Source organism: Suncus etruscus, chromosome 9 (assembly GCF_024139225.1).
Source record: "Suncus etruscus isolate mSunEtr1 chromosome 9, mSunEtr1.pri.cur, whole genome shotgun sequence".
In the NCBI taxonomy this organism is placed as follows: Eukaryota; Metazoa; Chordata; class Mammalia; order Eulipotyphla; family Soricidae; genus Suncus; species Suncus etruscus.
This window is the reverse complement of record NC_064856.1, coordinates 55,520,113-55,544,351: the sequence shown is the minus strand read 5'-3', so window position 1 is coordinate 55,544,351 and position 24,239 is coordinate 55,520,113. Positions and strand designations below refer to the sequence as shown.

The following is a 24,239-nucleotide window of genomic DNA, read 5'->3' as shown; positions in this document are numbered from 1 at the left end:
ACCCTGGCAGGATTTTGTCCTCAGGGCCACCCTTGCCCGGCCTTCCTCTAAAGAAGAGATCGGATAGTCACAGAGGAGTTGAGGGTCCAAATCTCTTGTTTTATTTCAGTAGCCTTGCACTCAGGCTGTAGCAGCAGAACAGTGTTTCTGGCTGGCCAGCACAGGGCTGTGGCAACAGTGCTTGTCTGGTCAGTACAGGGCAGTGCTACCTGCCCCAGGGCCATGGTGAAGCAGCAGTTTCATAGCCGGCTAGGTGCTGGCAGATGCAGAGCAGCAACTTCAACCCTGCTCCCATACTTGGGCAGAGTCATTCCAGGAACTGAGGCCTGTTTCCCAACATTCATAGCTTGTTCCTCTCATCACAGGTCCTCTGGTCTTCCCAGGCTTCTCTCTCTTTTTTTCTTAGGACAGGCCTTGCCCAACACTGCTTTCTGTGAATACTAGCACATTGAGGGCTGAGGCTGCAGGCTCCAGGCACTGGAGAGGCTCTCGTTCGGCGCCAGGTGGCGACACAGAGCTGGACTGTCTGAGCGGGCAGAAAGTTGGGCACACAGTGTAGCGAGGCGGCAGGGCGTGCCACAGGGCTCCGAGGGCGGGTGGCCCTTGTGGTAGAGAAACCAGAAGGTCTGGAAGAGCTTTGGATCGCCCCGCATGCGGTATACCAGGTCATGCCAGGCAGCAGGCAGAGCATTGGGCAGCCCATAGGTTTCTCGAGCCCGGTAGAGAAGCTGCCAGTGTGGTGTAGCACCGGGCTTGTTGGCCTCCGTCAAATTCAGGATGTAGGTCTCATGGTCCAGGACCACATGGGAACTCCCTGAGTAGTTGCCGTCTATTTGGTAGACCCGGTAACCTGTGAAGAGCAAGGGAAAGGGAAGGAACGAAAGGAATTCTAACCCATCCCCACCTCCCACCTCCTCTTCCTCTGCCCCAACAACTTCCATCTTCCTCACTCACCAGGATTAAGGCTGATGTAGGTGGTGGCACTGGGTGCCAGGAAGGCCACAGATAATGGCCTGCTTAGAGTTTCCTCATCATAGAAGAGCTCAAACTCATCCACATGTGTGTGGCCAAAGAACTGACCAGCCACGGTGTTCTCATACCTGACCAGAAGACACTATTTTTAGAAAGTTCAAGAAAGTGGGAAAGAAGAAACCTAAAGAGAGTAACTGATGCTTTCTGGCTTCATTCAATTCAAGCTGGGGAAAGCAGCTATGGTGATATGCTGCAGAGAATGTGACCTCTTTGAGTCTGCATTACCCCCACCCTACCTCCTTCACACCTGGCAATAATTCGGTAGTAGTTCCAGCTCCAGCTCTTCAGGCAGTGCCCTGGGGGAATATGGCCAATTATATGTACCTGCAGGAGAGTCAGATATTAGGGCCAGAGGAAGCCAAGAAGCCTGCGTAGGCACACACTTCCCCAGCCAAGGCGTTGGGTAGGATGATTCTCTAAGGCAGGGGTCTCAAACTCAGTTTACCTGGGGGCTGCAGGAGGCAAAGTCGGGTGAGGCAGGGCCGCATAAGGGATTTCGCTTACTGAATATTCGCAATAAAAAATCGCATTAATAAGAAAAAAATCGCGAAAAATCGCATTAAACATTTGCATACCCCGAATGGAACTGCTTGGGATATGCGAATGTTTAATGCGATTTTTTTCTTACTAATGCGATTTTTTTTTTTTTTTTGTGGTTTTTGGGTCACACCCGGCAGTGCTCAGGGGTTATTCCTGGCTTCACGCTCAGAAATTGCTCCTGGCAGGCACGGGGGACCATATGGGACGCCGGGATTCGAACTGATGACCTCCTGCATGAAAGGCAAACACCTTACCTCCATGCTATCTCTCCGGCCCCGCGATTTTTATTGCGATTATTCGGTAAGCGAATAATCACGAATACTGCGATATTTGAAGGCCGGCTGTGGGCCACAAAATGTACGGAGGGCCGCAAACGGCCCGCAGGCCTCGAGTTTGAGACCCCTGCAGTCTAAGGGCAACTGTGGGCAGAACCCCTTGCTGAGAGGCCCGCTTCACCCCCTCCCCACAGCCATGCTCCCTTACTTTGTCTCCTTGATCCTCAGCTGCTTGAAGTTCCCCCACCAGCCATTGGAGCTGTCCAGCAGGATCTGTAGAGTTGATCAAGAGCCAGAAGTTCTCACGGGAACAAAAATTCATATTGAGAGAGATGAGGCGTAGGCCAGGACGTGGGGAAAAGGCATAGAACCCCCCGATTCTGAAACAAAGTGAATGATGGGGGGGTCAGCACCCTGGTCCTGCACGCTCAGACCTATGCTAGGCAGCTAGGGTAAGGAGAGGGGACCAGGACATCATTGTTGTTCCTCAGAAGCTCACATACCAGCAAAAGGCCAAACAGCACTGATTATAGTATGGGCCAAGTGATTAGAAAGAGTGGCTGAGGGGCCGGAGAGATAGCATGGAGGTAAAGTGTTTGCCTTGCATGCAGAGGGTCCCGGTATCCCATATAGTCCCCTGAGTCTGCCAGGAATGATTTCTGAGTGTAGAGCCAGGAATAACCCCTGAGCAGTGCCGAGTGTAACCCAAAAACAAAAACAAAAACAAAAAAAAAGAATGGCTGAGACAGCTAAGATAATGAAGGAGACCACCACCACCAGACCACCATTCCACCACCAATTCACCACCACCACTTTAGAAAAAAAAAAAAGAAGAAGAAAAAAAGATAATGAAGGAGAGAGAGGATATGGCCTAAGTTGGAAAGCTCAGCCCATTAAGTGGGAAGAAGACTGGAGCCTTGGTGAGATGGCAATAAGGTACTGAATGACATTTGACATAAGCAAAAGATACAGAGACTAGAGAGATAGTTCCAGATAGTTTGCTTGCCTTGCACGAGGCCAACCCACGTTTAAACTCTGGTATACCATATAGTCCCCTCAAACCTTGCTAAGAGAAATTCTGGAGTGCAGAGCCAGGAGTTATACTTGAGTACCTAAGTACTGCAAGGTATGGCCCTTGTGCTCTCTCTCCAAAAAAAAAAAAAAAGATAAAACAGGAATAAAAGATATAGACCAGCATGGAGTATGGAGTGAAAAGTGCTGCCAGTCCTTAGGAGGATGGCAATGAAAGTTGGATGAGATTAGGGAGGTTCTGGTGAGGCATGCTGAAGACTCAGGCAGTAACAGATAATTGCACAATTCCCTGCTCCCTTTGCTTTCATCTACCTTTCTTTTCCCTTTCTCGGTTTCCATGGACCTCAAGTACCTGAGGGTACGAAGGGCCTCAGCCGGCAGCCAGGACTCCCAGGCCTCCGCCATGGCCTCATAGAGCCATCGGGAGGACTGATTGCCCTCTATGAAGGGTGGAGGGAAGCTATTGACAGGTGTGCTCTCATGGTTGCCCACGGCAGGGTATACAGGCACTGGTCCCAAGAACTTCTTCACCAGGGCTGTGACTGTGGTCAGAGCCCGCAGCTGGTCCTGCCGAGACTGGTGCCAGATATTGTGGGCAGGGATGTCTCCAGTCCAATACACCATGTCAAAAGGACCAGCGGGGCCAAGCCCACTCAACAGGCTCTCCAGAGTCCACAGGGGCAGGTCACACTTGCTGTACTCGCCCCAGTGTCCAGCACCTGGACGAGAGGCAGGTGGTGGGCCAGAATCTCTGCGGCAGCACAGCGGGTTCTCACAGTTGGGATCTGCACCCTCGAGGTAGTCTTGATCCCAGTGCAGATCAGTGAGGAAGAGGACACGGCTGATGGGGGCCCCTGGGACTGGAGGGTTGGGTGGCTTAGGGGCTGGCTTTGGTACTTTGGGCAAAGAGATGTTCCACGAGGAGAATATGTCCCACTCCCCACAGGTGGAGCCCAGGAGCAGGCCACAGGCCTCAGATGGGCTGAGCACAGAGCGGGTCCACACGTCTACTATGTCATCCTGGAAGAGATGGACGGCCGACTGGCACACAGCAGGTGGTGCAATCTTCATCAGTGTGCACATCTTGATGGCCATAGAGCCTACCCAGGCCACACCAGCATCCTTCTGTTGGGGGAATAGGGGGAGGGGGTGAGAGAAAGAGAATCAGTAGTGAGAGGTAAGTAGCAGTCCAGAGTCCATAACAATGCTTGCTCCCACCCTTGTCTCCATATTTCAGATGGGCCTGGGCTGGATTTTGTGCTGCTATAGGGACTCTTCCTCAGTGCATTCCTGAACACACCGACAGTAAACACTATCACTCAGAAAGCACCAGTACTTTCTCTCTTCAACTCAGTGGCACTTGAGGCCTTCTCTTGCCTGGCTGGCTTTCTCAGGCACTGTCTGCAGAATACCCTGAAATTTGAGCTAGGCAGAATGAGAGGCTGTCCAAAGGCCAGAGGGGGATACCCAGAGGCAGGGTCCCATAAAGTCCCTACCAATCAATATTCAATTTTAGTCCCATTGGAAGGAGTTGACTGAACAGTTTTTCCTTTTGGTGAGGAAAGGGAGTTTGGGCCACACACAGTGGTGCCAGGGCTTAGGCCTGGGTCTGCTCCTTGCTCAGTAGCAAGGTAATGCTACATGCAAAGCTAGCGTTTTAACCCTTGAATACTAACCCTCCAGCTCCTGGACATTTATTGATTCAAGTTCCCTTTGAGAATGTGGTCCAAGACAGTCAAGGCAGGAAGGAGGAGTCAGGGGCGGAGTCCCAGACCTGTCCTGAACCAGCTGAGTGCCCTGGAGCCACTGACGTGATGCACTGAGGGACTCCCTGCATTTGTCAAAAACAAGGAGCCAGAACCCCGCAGAACACCACCTCCGCCGGGTTGTATTGGCCAGTCTAAAAAATCAGGCGCCAGGCCAGAGAGATGGAACAGCGAATAGGGTGCTTGACTTGCAAGCAGCCAACGCAGAGTTAAAGCCAAAATGAAGCATCGACCCCGTGAGGGTGAGGGTGAGGTTTCTCTCCTGCCCACACACATACTAATTAAATGCCCACTAGCAGGGCGCCCAGGCTACAATTTGTGCTTTCCTTCCTACACAAGGTCACGATGACAACGGGGAGTGGTTACCCACATCCCCCACTTTGGGCCCCAGCACCCCGCGCCTGCCCTCTGCAACCAGCTTCCTCCAGGCAGGCCCGCGCTCACCTTCAGCCCGAAGTCGAGGGCAGTGAAGAGCCCTTTGCAGGCCGGGCAGCTGAGGTTCCACCTTCCGAAGACTTGCCGGAGCTGCGGCACCAAGGGATGGAAGGCGACGGGATGTTCTTGGACGAGAACAGGATGGGCCGCGACCCAGCTCCAGGGCAACACAGAGGGGGCCAAGGCCACGGCTAGGACCAAGCTCATCCACAGGAGCAGAGTGCTGGGGAGCTCGCAGGATCTGTCGGGACCTCGCTCCTCGCAGGACCCGGAGCGGCCCGGGGCGCGAGACTCTCCGTGGCACGACATAGCCCGGCTTCCAGCGCACGCCCACAGGCGCGTTCGACCCTGGCCGGCCCTTAGGGCAGAGCGGGCTGTGCCAGGGAGGCCGCTTGCCCCGTTGCAGTCGACTGACAGCTGGGTAACCAGCCGCAGAGCTGCTCCGCCCCTTCCTCTTCCTCCGTTCCCCTGTTGCAGGCAGCGATCGCGGCCCGGAGCCGGAGCAGCTTCGGGCCGGCTGAGTAGGAGTAGGCCGGACGCAACCCGAACCCTCCCCGCCCCGCCCGGGCCTGCGCGCTTGGCCTAGCTCCCTGCTGCGGTCACCACTGCGGGTCCCCTCTCCAACCGCCCAGGCGGTGCCCCGAACTCGGAGCCAATCAGGAGGACTGAGGAAAGGTCCGCCCCAAACTCGGGACTGTCCCGAGTATACCTAAGGCCAGAGCGTCTGGGCCAGCCGCGCTCTCGCAGTTTTCTCTCTTTGGTCCAGTCACCTGCACGCTTAAGTCACCCCGACTGACAATCTTCTGAGTCATGTTTGATTCACTTTCAGGTGGAAGGGAACTCGTGAAGGGTTCCCTATGCCTTCTTCTTCATCTCCTGGAGGAGGAAATTGAAGTTCAGAGATGGTGACCCAGTTTAGGAGAGGTAAAACCAGCTTGGAAGGCCTTGTGGACTAGAACGGGAGGCTTCCAGCTTCTTGTGGCCCTACGATAAAAGCTGACATTTGCTGGAGCTTTATACATGTCTAGACACCTCCCCACACCCTTTCTAATTACTGATCTTCCATTCTAGCAACAACCCTAAGAAGCAAGTTTAATACTGCTGTGGCCTCCATTTTACAGAGAAGCATAGGGTGAGTTAAGTGGAGGAATAGTAGAACCTAAGCTATTTAACTCCAAGTTGGAGAGTTTCCTACAAGAGCTGCTCAGCTGCTAAAGTCTCTCAGTTATGTATTCTGTGAAACTTCTAGGCGTTTCCCCCCTCCGTTCTGTGGCATCTTGATAGTAGAGTTCAGTCAGGTCCTTACTTGATAGGAAGGAGTTCAGTCAGGTCTGAGGAGTTGGAGACAGTTTATCAAGCAAAGGGGTTGCCCCAGGGCCCTCTGGAATGCTGATCTAAGCAGGGAAGATGCCCAGAATTATCAGAGCTCCCTGGAGAGTGTTGGATGTCACCAAACAAAATCCTCACAGAGGGGTCTTTTATTTTTCAGATAAGGATACCTGGTGTCTGAACTCCCCCATTCAGCCTCATCCTATTCTCAGGAAATAATAGAGGGAAAATTATGAAATCACCCCAAATTGGGAGCAAAGGGAAATCTGCAGGCTACTCTTCTGGGGTCAGATTTCTTCTGGAGTGTCCTATGTTCCTCTTCATTTTTTTTTTTTTTTAACAATCTGTCATTGTCCTGCTTAGTGTTTCCTTGGTGAATTCTCACTGAGAGAGAAAGATTTATACAACATATAGCAGTTATTTTCCCTAGTAACATCGTGGTTATGGTTTAATAAGGGGTATATGTGATCTTTGTCTCCAGTTTCTGGTGCAAACTCTTCAAACCTTTCAATTTATTCAGATACAGTCTCTTCTTATATATATAAGTGCCTTCCAGTCACACTTAAATTTATGCTAGTGAGGTGACTTAGGATATAGTCTCATCACCTCATCATGAATCTGTTTCTAGAAAGAAAAAGTGATTAGAGGTTGAGAAATATCAGTTTCTCCAGAGTGGGGAGGAGAATTGGGGATTAAGCTCTATAAAAAAGTTTTGAATAATATCTGAATTGGTTAATAGGACTTTTTTTTTTTTTTTTTTTTTTTTTTGGTTTTTGGGCCACACCCAGCGGTGCTCAGGGGTTACTCCTGGCTGTCTGCTCAGAAATAGCTCCTGGCAGGCACGGGGGACCATATGGGACACCGGGATTCGAACCAACCACCTTTGGTCCTGGATCGGCTGCTTGCAAGGCAAACGCCGCATCTTGCCGCTGTGCTATCTCTCCGGGCCCGGTTAATAGGACTTTGTAGAGGGGGATATACCTAGAGAGAGCACGACACCCCCTTCTTAGAATCCCTATGCTTCTTTTCCCTTTTGTTATTTGGAGTTTTCTCTATTACAGACCAATTAGTATAAATTAGTGCTTTCTGAGTACTGCAAACTGTTAGAGCAAACTGACAATCAGGGGCACTGAATAGTTTGGGGTGAGTTCTCCAACTTATAGTATCTGTTGCTAACCAGAAGTAGATGTCAAAATTTTTTGTGTTACACAACGAGTTGGTGTCATAGATGGGGGAACTGTTTAGAGAAGCACTCCAAAAGTAGAAATTGCTAGAATGGTCACATAAACATGTGGTTTGGAAAGAGAAGAAGATGAAAGAGCTGAGGGCAAGAAGGCTTTGGTTTCTGGGTAGCCACTGCTATGAAACAGCAGCTCAGGTGTAATCAATGACTAAATATAGTCCAATATCTTGGAGGATTGCTTGTTGGAAAATTAAAGAAACTTAAAGAAGTGAAAACTGGGGCCATGGGGCTGGGTGGTGGCGCTAGAGGTAAGGTGCCTGCCTTGCGCTAGCCTTAGACAGACGGCGGTTTGATCCCCCGGCGTCCCATATAGTCCCCCAAGCCAGGAGCGACTTTTGAGCGCATAACCAGTAGGAACCCCTGAGCATCACCGGGTGTGGCCCCAAAACAAAACAAAACAAAACAAAACAAACAAACAAACAAAAAAAACTGGGGCCAGAGTGTTATCACAATTGGTAGCATGCTTGCCTTGCATGTAGCCGACCTGGGTTTGATCCTTGACATCCCACATGGTCCACGGGCCTGCCAAGAGTAATTTCTGAGCACTGCTGGTAGTGACCCCTGAGCACCACAGGGTGTGGCCCAAAACCAAAACAAAGGAGTGGAAACTATAAAAATGCTCTCTTGGTTTCTGTTATCTGTAATAGCTGCATGACAACTAGATTGTTGAGCCAGTCTGATGATATACATAAGGTAGGTTTTAGTCAGTCTGAGTCAATCTGTTCCTCAAATGGAAACTTTTGTGGGGAGAACAGAGTCTAACTAAAACATGTAAATCACCAAGAAGACAGAGGGAAGAAAACAAACCTAAGAAATGACTGAGAATCAAGCACATACTGTGAAGGAATGTTTTACAAATTAATATCAACTTTCTGAAGAATCTTTGACAAAACAATTATGTTTAATTCTGACTTAAATTCAGGGCAATATCTTGGTTTTTAACTGTTATATAGTGGAACAGCATGTTCAGATGGACCCATGACGACCCGAAGGCCACTCTGAAATAGTTACAGATGTCTATACATTGATAGACACAGCAGGTTCTTTCTGAGGAAACTTCTGCATTTGATAAAGGTCACTGTGAGGCTGTAGGACACTTGCTTTGTATGCTGCCAGCCTGAATTTGATACCCAGCACCCCATATGGTTCCCTGAGTACCACTAGAGGTGATTCCAGAACACAAAGTCAGGAGTAAGCCCTGAACACAATCTGTTAGTCCTCCCACCCAGAAAAACCACAAGATAAAGGAAGAGGAAGAAGAGGAGGAGGAAGTGGTGGAGAGGTGGAGGAGGAAAAAGAGAATTGTTTTTTGTTTTTTGTTTTTTTTTTTTGTTTGTTTTTGGTTTTTGGTTTTTGGTTTTTGGCCACACTCAGCTGTGCTCAGGGGTTACTCCTGGCTGTCTGCTCAGAAATAGCTCCTGGCAGGCACGGGGACAACGGGATTCAAACCAACCACCTTTGGTCTTGGATCGGCTGCTTGCAAGGCAAACGCTGTGCTATCTCTCCGGGCCCGAAGAATTGTTTTGTTTTAGAATTTTTTTTAATAAGGAAATAGCAGGGAAGACTAGGTAAACTGCAGGGCAGGTTTTAACCAGAATGGAAAAATAGAATTTTCTTGTGGGCTAGTTCCCCAAGGCACATTTCATCTTATCTACAAACCCAAAGTAAGGGCCAGGTTTTGGAAAGGAAAGATAAACTGAGGATAAATAATCCTTATCTTTGTGATTTGGGCTAGGACAGTTGTCCTTATCTAATTTTGATCTTTAGCCCAATTTTAGAAATGAAGCTATTAGTATAGCACCATTGAAAGGTTGGGTGAGGGCTGGAGAGATAGCATGGAAGTAGAACATTTGCCTTGCATGCAGAAAGACTGTGGTACGAACCCCAGCATCCCATATGGTCCCTTGAGTCTGCCAGGAGCGATTTCTGAGTGTAGAGCCAGGCGTAACCCCTGAGCACTGTTGGGTGTGACCCTTCCCTCCCCCACAAATAAAAGAAAGTTTGGGTGGACCAAAAGAATCCTCTATTCAGGGGTCCTCAAACTTTTTAAACAGGGGGCCAGTTCACTGTCCCTCAGACCATTGGAGGGTCTGACTATAGTAAAAACAAAACTTATGAACGAATTCTTATGCACACTGCATATATCTTATTTTGCAATGAAGAAACAAAACAGATACAAATACAATATGTGGCCTGCGGGCCAGTTTGAGGACCATATATAGAGTCTATATAAGAAAGTCCTATATTATACAATTTATTTATATATATTGGTTTTGGGGCCACACCTGGCAGTGCTCTGGTGTTACTCCTGACTCTGCACTCAGAAATCACTCCTGGCAGGCTTGAGGAACCATTTGAGATGCTGGTAATTGAACCAGAGTCTGTCTGGGTGAGCTGCATGCAAGGCAAATGCTCTTGTACTATCGCTCCGGTCCCCTCTTCCTATATTTTAGGCCCTAAGCTAGTTTGATCTTTGCCTCAGGTTTAGAAAAACTTAAAAATTCAGAAGGCAAGGTCGGAGCAATAGTTCAATGGGTAGATCATTTGCCTTGGCTGCAGCTGACCCAGATTTGATCTCCAGCATCTCACAGTCACCTGAGAACTGCCAGGAGTGACTCCTGAGTGCAGAGCCAGGAGTAACACCTGAGTATTGCTTGTTTGGCCCTAAAACAGAAACAAACAAACAAAAAATCCAAAAGGCAAAAGTTATAATGAGAAACAGAATTTGAAAACTTCTTGCGGTAGTAAGCAGATTAGTTGGTAGTTTCATCAAGAAAGTGACTAAATCAGGGCCGGAGAGATAGCACGGAGGCAGGGCATTTGCCTTGAATGCGAAGGACGGTGGTTTAAATCCCGGCATCCCATATGGTCCCCGGAACCTGCCAGGAGCGATTTCTGAGTGTAGAGCTAGGAGTAACCCCTGAGCACTGCCAGTTGTGACACCCTCCCCCCCCAAAAGAAAGAGACTAAATCCTTTGGCTCTAGCATAGCACTAGGCACATAAAAACAAGCCTGTTAGCCAGTTGCCTTGTTCCTGATTCTTGTACTTTTCAGAAAAGATTTTTGTTAGACTTGCCCTGCCCCCCTTCCTCCCAGATCAATTCAGGACATCTATTTTAGAAAGGAAAGAGGCAAACCACCATTACGTGTTAAGACAAGTCTTGACTTAGAGGAAAAGAACCAACACCCTGCAGTGATGTGTAGGGTATCTGAGAGCAGAATGCTTCCTTTGTCCTGTCCTTTTCAATGCTTTTAAGCTCTTGTCCTATCCGTTACTCCTGTTTGACTCCTAAGTGGGCAGGGCTACCTTGAATTCCAAGGTCCTGAACCATATTTGTGCAGTTCCTTAGGTTGCCAGAGCAAACATAAAACTGTCGTGTTACCTGGGGGCGTGGTTTTGATAAGAAGATGGGGAATTTGGGATGTTAAAGTATTATAATAACTATAATCAATGAGAGTTCTCTCAGTAGTTACTTAAGACTGACCTGCATTTGTTCTGTGCTGTAACCAAGGTTGTAACTTATAGTGGGACATAGAATGGAGGAATTTAATTTGGCCTGGGCATTAAGCTTAGAAATAAGAGGGGCTGGGGGCCGGGCGGTGGCGCTAGAGGTAAGGTACCTGCCTTGCCTGCTCTAGCCTAGGACAGACGGCGGTTTGATCCCCCGGCGTCCCATATGGTCCCCCAAGCCAGGAGCAACTTCTGAGCGCATAGCCAGGAGTAACCCCTGAGCGTCACCGGGTGTGGCCCAAAAACCAAAAACCAAAAAAAAAAAAAAAAAACCACCAAAAAAAAAACCAAACCCATAAAAATAAGAGGGGCTGAAGTGAGTAGCACAGTGGGTAGGGCGTTTGCCTTGCACCCAGCCCATCTGGGTTCAATCCTCAGCATCCCATCTCATGATTCCCTAAATCTTCCTCCCTCCCTCCCTCCCTCCCTCCCTCCCTCCCTCCCTCCCTCCCTCCCTCCCTTTCTCCCTTCCTCCCTCCCTCCCTCCCTCCCTCCCTTCCTTCCTTCCTTCCTTCCTTCCTTCCTTCCTTCCTTCCTTCCTTCCTTCCTTCCTCCCTCCCTCCCTCCCTCCCTTCCTTCCTTCCTTCCTTCCTTCCTTCCTTCCTTCCTTCCTTCCTTCCTTCCTTCCTTCCTCCCTCCCTCCCTCCCTTCCTCCCTCCCTCCCTTCCTCCCTTCCTCCCTTCCTCCCTTCCTTCCTTTCTCCCTTCCTTCCTTCCTCCCTCCCTCCCTTCCTCCCTCCCTTCCTTCCTTCCCTTCCTTCCTCCCTTCCTTCCTCCCTCCCTCCCTTCCTCCCTTCCTCCCTTCCTTCCTTCCTCCAGTCGTTCCTTCCTCCCTTCCTCCCTCCCTCCCTCCCTCCCTTCCTCCTCCCTTCCTCTCTCCCTCCCTTCCTTCCTCCCTTCCTTCCTCCCTCCCTTCCTTCCTTCCTTCCTTCCTTCCTTCCTTCCTTCCTTCCTCCCTCCCTCCCTTCCTTCCTTCCTCCCTCCCTCCCTCCCTCCCTCCCTCCCTCCCTCCCTCCCTTCCTTCCTTCCTTCCTTCCTTCCTTCCTCCCTCCCTCCCTCCCTTCCTCCCTTCCTTCCTTTCTCCCTTCCTCCCTTCCTCCCTCCCTCCCTTCCTCCCTCCCTTCCTTCCTTCCCTTCCTCCCTCCCTTCCTTCCTCCCTCCCTCCCTCCCTCCCTTCCTTCCTTCCTTCCTTCCTTCCTTCCTTCCTTCCTTCCTTCCTTCCTTCCTTCCTTCCTTCCTTCCTTCCTTCCTCCCTCCCTCCCTCCCTCCCTCCCTCCCTCCCTCCCTCCCTCCCTCCCTCCTTCCTTCCTTCCTTCCTTCCTTCCTTCCTTCCTTCCTTCCTTCCTTCCTTCCTTCCTTCCTTCCTTCCTTCCTTCCTTCCTTCCTTGCAACCTAGGGTTGCAACCTAGGGTGAATCCATCCTCTATACTATTAAAACAGGTGGGCTCATCTCAATAGAGGAAATAATTTGCATTAAAGCTATTTAAAATCACAGAGCAATGGCTAGAGACATTGTACAATAGGTAGGAACTTGCCTTGCACATGGTTGCCTTAGGTTTGATCCCAGTATCCCATAAGGCCCCCTGAACCCTCCAGGTGTAACCCTGCGTACAGAGCCCAGAGTTAGCCCAGAGTATCGCTGGGTGTGCCCCCCCCACCAATCACAACACATTTGCTTTGAAGGGTTTATGGTAATTTTTATGGTAATTTTTTAACATTCAGAAATAATAGAAAATGCATAGTTGGCTCAGGCTATACTTATAGAAGATATAAACTAGGAATAAGCCTAAGCCAATATGAGGCAAAGACCTTTTTTTTTCTCCAAAAGCCCCAGAATCAGCCCCAGAGAAAAAGCCCGCAAAGACCATCTTAAGATTTGTTTGTTTGTTTGTTTATTTATTGTTTGGATGAACTTAAAACTGATCCTCATATGGTGATCCAGGGGACTTTTAGTGTTGTAGCAGCAGGGATTGATAAAGGATATCCCCGCCTTCTCCCCCCCCCCCCTCCCAAGGCTGACTCAAAATTTCTGAAAACTCATCATCTCTAACCGATTTTGTGATTCCCAACTCCACATTTTTGTTGTTGTTGTTGTTGTTTTGGGTCACACCTGGGATTACTTCTGGCTCTGTATTCAGAAATCACTCCTAGTTTGGGGCCAGAGTGGTAGCACAGTTGTAAGGCATTTGCTTTATATACAGCTGACCCAGGATGGATGCAGGGTCAACCCCATATGGTTCCCCAAGCCAGGAGTAATTTCTGAGCACAGAGCCAGGAGTAACCCCTGAATGCCACCGAATGTGGCCCCAAAATACAAAATATGGGGCTGGAACAGTGGCACCAAGCTGTAAGACTTCTGCCTTACAAACGCTAGCCTGGGAAAGACCTTGGTTCGATCCCCCAATTTCCCATATGGTCCCCCAAGCCAGGAGCGATTTCTGAGCACATAGCCAGAAGTAACCCCCGAGCGTCACTGGGTGTGGTCCAAAAACAAAAAAACCAAAACAAAACAAAACAAAAATACCAAAAATACAAAATAGGGGCCCGGAGAGATAGCACAGCAGCGTTTGCCTTGCAAGCAGCCGATCCAGGACCAAAGGTGGTTGGTTCGAATCACGGTGTCCCATATGGTCCCCCGTGCCTGCCAGGAGCTATTTCGGAGCAGAGAGCCAGGAGTAACCCCTGATCACCGCCGGGTGTGGCCCAAAAACCCAAAAAAAAAAAAAAAAAAAAAAAAGAAAAGAGAAATCACTCCTGGCAAGTATGAAGGACCATAGAGAATGGCAGAGAGTCAGCATATGCAAGGCAAACATCCTACTCACTGTGTTATTGCTCTGGCCCCATCCAACTTTGCCTTTTTATTTGTTTCTCTGAAAGGTTGTATGCTCTTGATTATATTAATGAAATTAACTACTAATTTTGAAGAAATGTTGTTACTAGGAGAAATGACAATTTCATTCCTTGTTTCCTCAAGGAGGAGTGACTATCCTAGAAAGGATAGTGACAGATTTTATAGTCACTATACTATAAAGATAGTATAGTGGGTAAGGTGCTTGCTTTGTATGTGGCCAACCCATGTTTAATTCCTAGTCCTGCCAGGAGCAATATTTCTATTTCCTTTTATGTTTTATTTTATTTTATTTATTTTTTCCACCCCCCCCGTTTTATTTTTTTTAATAAATAAATTCTTTAATTGAATCACTGTGAAATAGTTACAAAGTTGTTCATGATTGAGTTTCAGTCATACAACACACAGCACCCTTCACCAGTGCACATTTCCTGCCACCAAATTCCTGTTTCCATTAAATCTTGCCTTCTGCCCTCTATCCTGCCTGCCTCCAGGAGCACTATTAATCAAAGCTGCTAAAGGGAAACTATAAGATTGCCGAAGCTGGGGGGGCCGGAGAGATAGCATGGAGGTAAGGCGTTTGCCTTTCATGCAGAAGGTCGGTGGTTTGTATCCTGGCATCCCGGCATCCCATATGGTCCCCCGTGCCTGCCAGGGAGCAATTTCTGAGCCTAGAGCCAGGAGTAACCCCTGAGCGCTGCCGGGTGTGATCCAAAAAACCAACCAACCAAACAAACAAAAAAACAGGAAGTGCATATGGATTCTAAATTCATTTAAAATTCAAGCCTCCATATCCATCGGCAACAAGATCTTAAGGGGCCGGAGAGATACCATGGAGGTGAGGCATTTGCCTTTCATGCGGAAGGAGGGTGGTTCAAATCCTGGCATCCCATATGGTCCCCTGAACCTGCCAGGAGCGATTTCTAAGCGTAGAGTCAGGAGTAACCCCTGAGTGCTGCCTGGTGTGACCCAAAAAACAAAAACAAAACAAAACAAGATTGCCGAAGCTGACAAAGTGTAGAAGTGAATCTGGTGTTGAAAAAAAGGCAAGTTCTCTATGATATAGCTTTGTGCAGAGAATAGTAGTCTCTGAGCCTGTGGGTGCTTCTTTGCAACCACTAGGACTTTTGGTGAGAAGATTTCCAATGGAGGGGCTAATTGCTAACTTGCTACTGTTGGGTCCTGGGTTCTGAACAAGGAGGGACACCATTTTGTAAAGGTCACATGGCAGGCTTCTTCTCAGGTTCTGAAAAGAAGAGATGCCATTTTTTAAGGACCACATAGTGAAAGCCACATGCTAGGTCTCCACAAGTCTATTTCCATTAACACTGCCCCAAACTACCTGGCCATACCAGGTAGCCTATTAAGGAAGGACACAAGGGAGCAGTAGGAAGATACCCCTAGAAAATAGCCAATTATTTTTATTTTTATTTTTATTTTTTGGGGCCACACCCAATTGCCCTCAGGGGTTACTCCTGGCTATGTACTCAAAAATTGTTCCTGGCTAGGGAGACCATATGGGATGCTGGGGATCGAACTAGATCTGTCCTGGATCTGCTGTGTACAAGACAAACGCCCTACTGCTGTGCTATTGCTCCAGCCCCATAGCCAATCATTTTAAAGAGAAAACTAGGACCTCCCTATATCCCTTCCCTGTATTATATTCGTGACCTTGGGAAGGGTTTATCTTCTGGGAGGTCTTTTTGGCAGATGGATTAAAGTATTAAACTTTATTCTAGTTATGTGGTCTAGTCCTTCAATTCTAGACAGTAACACTATCAAATATTAATTGAACTTTTTTTCTATAGAATTGGGGCACTAAAACATAATCAAGCCTAAAATAACCTTGTTGTGTCAGAGAAATGCCTAGTGCCATAGAGATGACTAATGGGCTGAAGAGCACATATTTTGCATGTAGCAGCCCCAGGTTCAATTGTATCACAAGATTCCTCTGAGCAGCCAATGGGTGTGGTGCCACCTACATAAAAGAGAGAGATGGAACAGAGGGATATACTCTAAAGGAGAGGCAGTTCCCAGAAGAAGTGCATGGAAGTGGTTTATGCTGTCAGAATGCAAAGAAAGATATCTTTAGCAAGGAACGTCTTTTCTTTTTTTTTTTTTTTTTTTTTTTGTGGTTTTTTGGTCACACCCGGCAGTGCTCAGGGGTAGTTACTTCTGGCTCCATGCTCAGAAATTGCTCCTGGCAGGCACAGGGGACCATATGGGACGCCGGGATTCGAACCGATGACCTCCTGCATGAAAGGCAAACGCCTTACCCTCATGCTATCTCTCCGGCCCCAAGGAACGTCTTTTCAACAGGTTGACTGAACTATATGGTCATGGGAGCAGTGCCCTATAAACAACTGTCTTTGATCATCAGAGAGGTGTTTGCTTTATGAACAACAATTCTAAAGTGAAAAGACAACCTGCTTGAAAAGCTGCCTTTGGGATGAAGGAGATTAAAATCAGATCAGTCAGGGCTGGAAAAGTAATACAGAGATGCTTGTCTTGTATGTAGCTGATCCTGGTTTGATCTCCAGGATCACTTATGGTTTACTACCAGGAGTGAACCCTGAGCACATAGCTATAATTAATCTTTAGGCAACCTTGGGTATGTCCCAAACCAAACAAATCAACCAGAAAAAAAAAAAAACAAAAAGAGGAAAAGAAAGAGTCAATAGAATGATTTTTTTCATGCTACTTTCTAACTAGTAATAGAAGAGTTGAACAATGACACAATCCCTCATTTTGGCTTCTATTGATTTACTAGCAGTGACTTTTCCATAGATGCCATTTTGGGGCTCAAATCTCTGGTGAAAACTCTGGAAATGTGAGGAGGTACATTAAAGTAGGACATGTTGGTGTCTATCAGGAAAAACTCTTTTATGTTTGGAACATAATTGAAGCCATGTTCCAAAGCATGGTTACTATTATAGTTGTGTAGGTGAATATCAAGAGTCTCTCATGTAGACCAGCAAGATAGCAACCTCTTCCTTTATATTTTCTTTGTGTAGGAGCTGTCCCATGTTTTGTTCTTAAGATCACGATCCATTCTGTAGCTGAGATAGTGATATCTTTTTCTGTCTGCTGCTCCCTTCACACAAAGAGCTTATAATTGTGGCTTTCTTTATTTTTATTATTTTTATTATGAGATCAAAGATGCAAAGAAAGAGGAAAAGGTAAAGTTACAATGGGAAGACAATCACCCATAAACAGAATTCTAAGAAGAAATCCCCTTGCTGACACCTTAATTTTGAACTTTCAGCCAAAGATCATTAAGAAAAATAAAACAAAACCCATGCACAATAACTTTGTCCCTCAAGTCCCCAGATTGTAGTACATTATAACATTTCTTAGCAGTACACAAAGCAATCTAAAGCCACAAAATTTATGTAAAATTTATGTAACTTCTTTAACATTGAAGACATAGTATTTTTTTTAACAGTTCCATGCATATGCATATTAGTTTAAGTTAACCTCAATAGTTTAAGTGGTTTTTTAAGGATTAGAGTCAAAGGAGCACAGCTAAAGTGGTGTTAGAGTGGCAATTGTTGTTTGCATAGGCCCAGCAAAATGTGGGGGTCATGGAAAGGAAAAACCTTGCCCTAAAGACAAGGAGACCTTACCCCTAAAGTTTTCTGGCATAAGACCAACTCTAGGCTCTAGGCATACTAAATTGTCTAACCCAAGTCATTGTCTGTAGTGCCAATACACTTTTCTTTTTCACACAGTCATTGTTGTTGTTGTAAGGTTTCTGTAGTTAAAGATCCTGGAATCTGTACATATTCTACATCAAAGTCAGGATGTTGTGGAGTGTCCTCTAGCTTCACTTCGCAATTAGAGGGCAATGCAGAGAGAGCCCTGTCCTTAAAGCAGGCCATTGTTGTTGTTAAGTATTCTGGGAGTTAAGGGAAGTCTCTTTTGAGTAGGTCGACGTGAGAGCAGCGGTAGTGTCTTCCCTGTAGAGTATTGCTCCAAGGTGATGTTATAGACAACCTTGGTTGTTTTGTAGATGGCATCCTTGGTTCAAGGATGAATGAAGAATGCCCATTCTTCTGAGGCCCGAGTCAGGTCATTATGACAATGTTCAGGTTGTAAGGTCCCATTGCATTACAAGATTTGTGTGTTCCTATCTCTATTAGATAAGAACTTGTTTGTATGTATAATATTTTCCCATTTTAATGTGCCTATGTAAAAAAGGAACAATGCCACGTGGCTGTATTGGTGCATATGGGGCCTCTAGAACAAGTCCAACACTCCCTGTGACTTGTTTCAAACATAAACTTTAAAATGAGAGACTCTTCTACCAGATTTCCTTATTGAACAGATCAGAAAGGGAAGAACAGACAAATAGTGGGGAAAATAGTCACTGTATAAGAGAATATTTAGTAAGAGTAATACTGTTAAGGAAATACATATAAATTTTTCAAAAGACATATACGGGTTCCTTTTATGTCTTTTGAAATAGTTGGGGGTTGTTAAATCCAGTGTACCACTTTGGTCAGTGATTTGGCCTGTACAGTACTGAAGGTAAAAAGGGTAAATGTGGGGTAATGATGGTTGGAGGTGAGGAAGTGAAGGACTAGAGATGAGCTTGTAGGGGTGTGAGAAAGGGCAATATATAAGATGTATATTCTGTATATTTAAAAAAAAACCTTGATTATAGGGATTACTATTAATAAATACTGTACTGTTGAAAATGTAGACCGGTGAGGAAAAAAAAATTGCCCATGACTGCCTCAGCACAGTCTAGCAACCCAGCTTGGGCTGCTTGGCCTCCTAGAAATCCCAATATATGGAGAGGGCCTTCAGCCTGGAATCTCCCCAAACCACATGCAGGCAAGAGCTAGCCTCCAGAACAAGCATGACTTTCTTTTTTAATTTGGGGGAGGTGTTTAGGGGCTTCTCCTGGTGAGGTGCTCAGAGACTATGGTGGTGCTTGGAGGACCACGAGGTGCCAGGGATCAAAACTAGAGCTCTCACATGTAAAGTATGTCCTTCCAGTCCTTTTGAACTATCTCCTGTGATTGTTAACATTGTGCTTTTTAACATTTTAATTTTTGGCCAGGCCTTGAATCAAGTGCTTTATTGCTTAGCTACATCACCAACCCCAAGTTGTCTAAAGTTCTTAAGCAGCAGATTTACTTTCTCTGTTTATGCATTTTCCCTTTGGGAACAAAAACTTCTAAATGCATAGAGCCTAGAGTTGTACAGGTAGGAAACAGAAATTCCCTAGTGGCTCATGGGAGCGAGGTAATCAGACTATTATTACTTTCTCAACTTATATCCGGACTTGTACTCTATCCATTGGGAAAACAGTGCCATATAAAGGTTATTGTTTTATTTTATCGTCTTGGTTCGGAGGTCACACCCAGAGGTTGGCCTGGGTTGCTTGGGAACTCATTCCCAGTGTTGCTCACTCCCATGCTTTGCTGGTATGGAACCCAGGCCTCCCATATGCAAATTATGTATTCCAGCCTTTTAACTAATTCTCTGGCCCTGTTTTATTTTACTAGTATTGTTTCAGGAATTAGACTCAGTACCTCTTACATACATGAGAATTGTTTCAAAGTGGGCTAGAGAGTAGGTACAGGAGTCAAGGCACAGTGTTTTATATGCTTCCAAGCCAGGTTTAATCCCTGCCTTCACTTGTTTTTTGGTTTTTTTATTTTTTTTGTTTTTGGGTCACATCCGGCAGTGCTCAGGGGTTTCTCCTGGCTCTACACTCACAAATCTCTCCTGGCAGGCTCGGGGGACCATATGGGATGGTGGGATTCGAACCACCATCCTTCTGCATGCAAGGCAAACACTCTACCTCCATGCTATTTCTCCGGCCCTCCACTTGGTCTTTTAAGCATCACTGGCTGGATCTCTGGTACCTGAGAACACCAACATGATAATTACAAAGGCCTGCACTGCATTTGGGGCCTGGCATTGAACTTGGTTGGCAAAGAATTGCCCAAAATGGCTCTGGGCCTCCTGGGTACTGCTCGGGAGCCCTTATACTTCCCTAGAGGGAACACCACATGCTGGAAGGTGATTCCTGTTCCTTCTGTGAATCATTCCTTCCTTCCTTCCTTCCTTCCTTCCTTCCTTCCTTCCTTCCTTCCTTCCTTCCTTCCTTCCTTCCTTCCTTCCTTCCTTCCTTCCGGGACCATATGGGACACCAGGATTCGAACCAACCACCTTTGGTCCTGGATCGGCTGCTTGCAAGGCAAACGCCACTGTGCTATCTCTCCGGGCCCCTGTGAATCATTTCTAAATCAACCTTTCCTCTACGCCTTTAACCAGCCCAATCTATTGCCATTTCTGGCTAGCAGATTCATGGAACTGAGCTATGTCATGTGACTAGAGATCCCATAGTCATGCTCCTACTTCATTGAAGTAGTAGGTCCTTGATCTGATGCAAAAATATCCCGTGACTTTTGTTCAAACACTGTAAGGGCTTAGAAGGAGTGATAGTGGAGGCCCAGAGGGCAGGAGAAGCAAATCAGTGCCTGTGATATATATTTATTCCTGCCCAAAATGTTTCACTTTCTAGAAAGGAAAAAAAAAAAAAAACCCAGTGTAGTCAACTTGCCATCAAAGGTTATTTGGTCTCTAGATATGGTTTCATATTAAAAGTTCTGCTTTCATTTTTGCTGTTAAAGTTTAGATTTTTTTGTGAACTGGCAAAAGCTAGGTCAACCTAGGTTGGTTAGACTGTGCTATTTGGTCTGTGCAGCCACTTAGTGGCTCTTTGGGATAAAGGCCCCTCATTTTCATTGCTGTCAGCGAGCTCAGCCCAGCAGTGACACCTTTTTCAGAGCTGGCTTGTGTAGTTGAGCCATCACCAGATTTGTTGCAGATTATCCTAAGAAGCTGACCCTACATTGGAGATGCACTTGCAGGTGGTCTGAGAAACATCATCTGGGAAGGTCTGTCTGCACAGAGCTTGGAGAGAGTTTTTCTTTCTTTAGGCAGCAAGGATCAAACAAACCCAGGTCTCTTACAAGGCATGAATTTTACTACTGAACCATATTTCCAGCACAGAAAGGGTTCTGTGTTCTGTGTTGAGGCCTTAACTATTCTACCACAAGTCAGAATCTGAGAGACACTTCAGAATTGTTCTAAACTGAAGCAAGCAGTCAGGGCCTTTCCCTTCTTAGATGAACCAATCATCAGATACCTTTGCCTAGGCATGGTAGCTCTCCCAAGGTGAGACCTCAGAAGGGTCTGAGAATCCAGGGTTATGATCCCACTGGGGACAATCAAACCTTCATTCCTGAAGTAGTTCCCATTACGCACTCAATCCCAGTCTTTTTCAAGAAAGGGCACTTGGATATCTTGTGGCCTCAGATTCATTAAGAACAGGCCTCTATAAAAACTATTGGTATGACTGTTAAAAGTAATGTTTTTTCTTCATTTTCTCTAGATTTTATAACTCCTGGCTTTTTTTTTTTCTTTTGGTTTTTGGCCCACACCTGGCAATGCTCAGGGGTTACTCCTGGCTCTGCACTCAGAAATCACTCCTGGTAGGCTCTGGGGACCATATAAGATGCCAGGGATGAAACCCGGGTCTGTCCGAAATCAGCAGTGTGCAAGGCAAATGCTCTACCACTGTTGCTCCAGACCCCTACAATTCTTGACCTCTAAGCTACGAGATAATGGATAAATCTTGAGGAAGGGGAGGGAAGTTAATATTTAAAGTTTTTACAACCCTGACTGAATATCAAATGGGGTGCCAGGTTTGTATGGTTGAACAAGTTTATCTGGGCTAATCTTATCAGGCATTTACTAAGGCTACCTATGTTCTTTTCTCAGGGACCTGTTCTAATTCTATGCTGATAAACAGCCAACTCTCCTGCTGCTTATGAAACTGCAAATTAACACGTACCCGCACCAGTCATAAACCTTAAACTGATAGGAAAAGGTCCCCCTCTTGTGGACATTTTTGAGATTATCAGAGAGCTAAGGATTTTCAAAATCAGGGACCAGAACCTGAGGTAGTGAGGCTTTTTGACAGGCAGTTCCAACAGCGGTGTACACAGATTCCTAAACTGTAGTAGGGCAGAGTTAAAGCCCGTGATTGAGCCTTTAGTCTTAGTCTCCAGCAATTAGAATGCCGAGTCTATCACTCCCTAGTTATGTGACCTCCTGGTATGATAAAGAGATAATAACAGCACAAGACTAACACGGGGGTTCATTCTGATAATGAGTACTTAAAGCAAATACAATGAAGAGGAAGTCTGTAACATCTGACACATTTCACTGTCTGGGGGAGTTAAAGTCTGCCTCCAATGAGTTGAGGGACAAAACAATTTTTGAAACACTATGTTATATATGAAAACATTCCCATAAGATTATTATCTTACTGATCCTACCCTAATCAATTATTGTACCCACCCTAGGGTGTGACCTGGTAATAGAATATTGGATTGTTCCTTACTTGATATTCGGCTCCCACCCTAGGGTGGTACCTGATTCTTGTCTATATAAGCAAGGGTCTGTGGAAAGCTGGGGCTTTTTTCTGGGGCTGATTCTGGGGCTTTTTCTTCAGCCTTATTCACTGAATAAAGCTGATATCTCCTGAAGCCTGACTGCCAGTGAATTTCCTACCTGCCGCTATCTTGAACTCTTAGACTCAACGGGGTGGCAGATGCATGGTCCAAGATGGAGGAGAAAGATCTCATCCTTCATCCCACCATCATCCAGCCCCATCCAGGGCTGATCTGCAACAACACTATACCTCAAAATGCAAGGAACAGGAAGCATTTATTTAACAAACAGCAACTTAGCTCCTTTTATGGCCAGGAAGTAGTTCATTTATTTACTCAAAATATAGATGTGCCGGTGTGCACACACAGACACAGGCACAGTAAGACAGACTGACAGTCACACACAGGCACAAAGATTTGCCAAACTAAAATTTCCAATGAATTCAGACTTCTTAGATAAGTCGTTTATTGTTATCAAGAAACCTCAGAAAAAGGGGCCAGAGGGATAGCATGGAGGTAAGGTGTTTGCCTTGCATGCAGAAGGTCGGTGGTTCGAATCCCAGCATCCCATATGGTCCCCCAACCCTGCTGGGGGCAATTTCTGAGCATAGAGCCAGGAGTGGCCCCTGAGCGCTGCTGGGTGTGACCCCAAAACCAAAAAAAAAAAAAAAAAGAAACCTCAGAAGACCTCATCCTTTTAAGACTCATTCAATAAAAAAAGTTCTCTCCTGAAGGAAGAGGAACAAATTCTATTTTTGGAGGGGGGGCGCATCCAGTGACACTCAGGGATTACTCCTGACTGTATGCTCAGAAATCGCTCCTGGGGGATTGGGGGACCATATGGGACATAGGGGGATCGAACTGAGGTTCGTCCTAGGTCAGCTGTGTGCAGGGCAAACTCCCTACTGCTGTGCCACCGCTCTGGCTCCAAGGAAGAGGAACAAATTCTGAGAAAAATATAATTTTAAAACGTGTTTATCTTGTTCTACTTCTACCAGGTAGCAAATAGCAAATATCTCCCATGCCTCAGGCACCAATATCAGAAGATGGGGTTTAAAATGACAACATGCAAAAAATAGTATTAAAATGACAAAATGCATTATTGGCCTAGTGGAGCCACACTAGGTTGTCTTGAGTTGGGTTCCTGGGAGGTGCTATAGGTAGAGCATGGGGAACCCTCACCCTCATCTTGTACATTGAATGACTAAGATGAAACCTGAAGAACAAGAAATTAGACAGGAGAGGATGTAACACTCATGAAGGCTCGTGTGACCTCAATTCCTACCTGACAGATATAACAGATCTTTACATCCTATATTTTCCATTCTTCTCTCCACTTCCTGACTGACGATTATAAGCAGTCTCAGCAGAAGCACAGTTTGTCCCTTATCATACCAGCAGAGCACATACAAATGCAGTGCATGTACCTGTCTCTAAATCTGAAACTCTGTTGTCTTTAGTTATAGTCTTTTCTCATGTATGTTCTTCTGAATCTGAGATGCCTGCTTGGAAGGCATCAAGAACTTCTTCCTTCAGCGTCTAGTTGTTTTGTTGAGGAGGTTTTTGTTATAACTTTTCAATCATATACCCTTTCAAATGGAAACATATGGGGCCATATGGGACACCAGGGGATAGAACCGCGGTCCATCCTAGGTCAGCTGTGTGCAAAGCAAATGCCCTACCGCTGTGCTATTTCTCTGGCCCCAAAATTTGAACTTTTATCTGTTTATTACAGCACTATTTACAGTAGTC

The 24,239-nt window shown here is 46.4% G+C and overlaps 1 protein-coding gene across 1 annotated transcript; it reads right to left on the bottom strand.

Annotated features, from left to right (window-relative positions):
- Positions 1-78: 78 nt before the first annotated feature.
- SMPD1 (sphingomyelin phosphodiesterase 1) lies at positions 79-5,490 on the bottom strand. The gene is made up of 6 exons (XM_049780281.1): positions 5,090-5,490; positions 3,232-4,004; positions 2,056-2,227; positions 1,280-1,356; positions 955-1,100; positions 79-850 (listed from the first exon to the last, which is right to left on the bottom strand). Exons 1-6 carry the CDS (start codon positions 5,387-5,389, stop codon positions 441-443), a joined length of 1,878 nt encoding a protein of 625 aa, XP_049636238.1. The 5' UTR covers positions 5,390-5,490; the 3' UTR covers positions 79-440.
- Between the last annotated feature and the right edge of the window lie 18,749 nt (positions 5,491-24,239).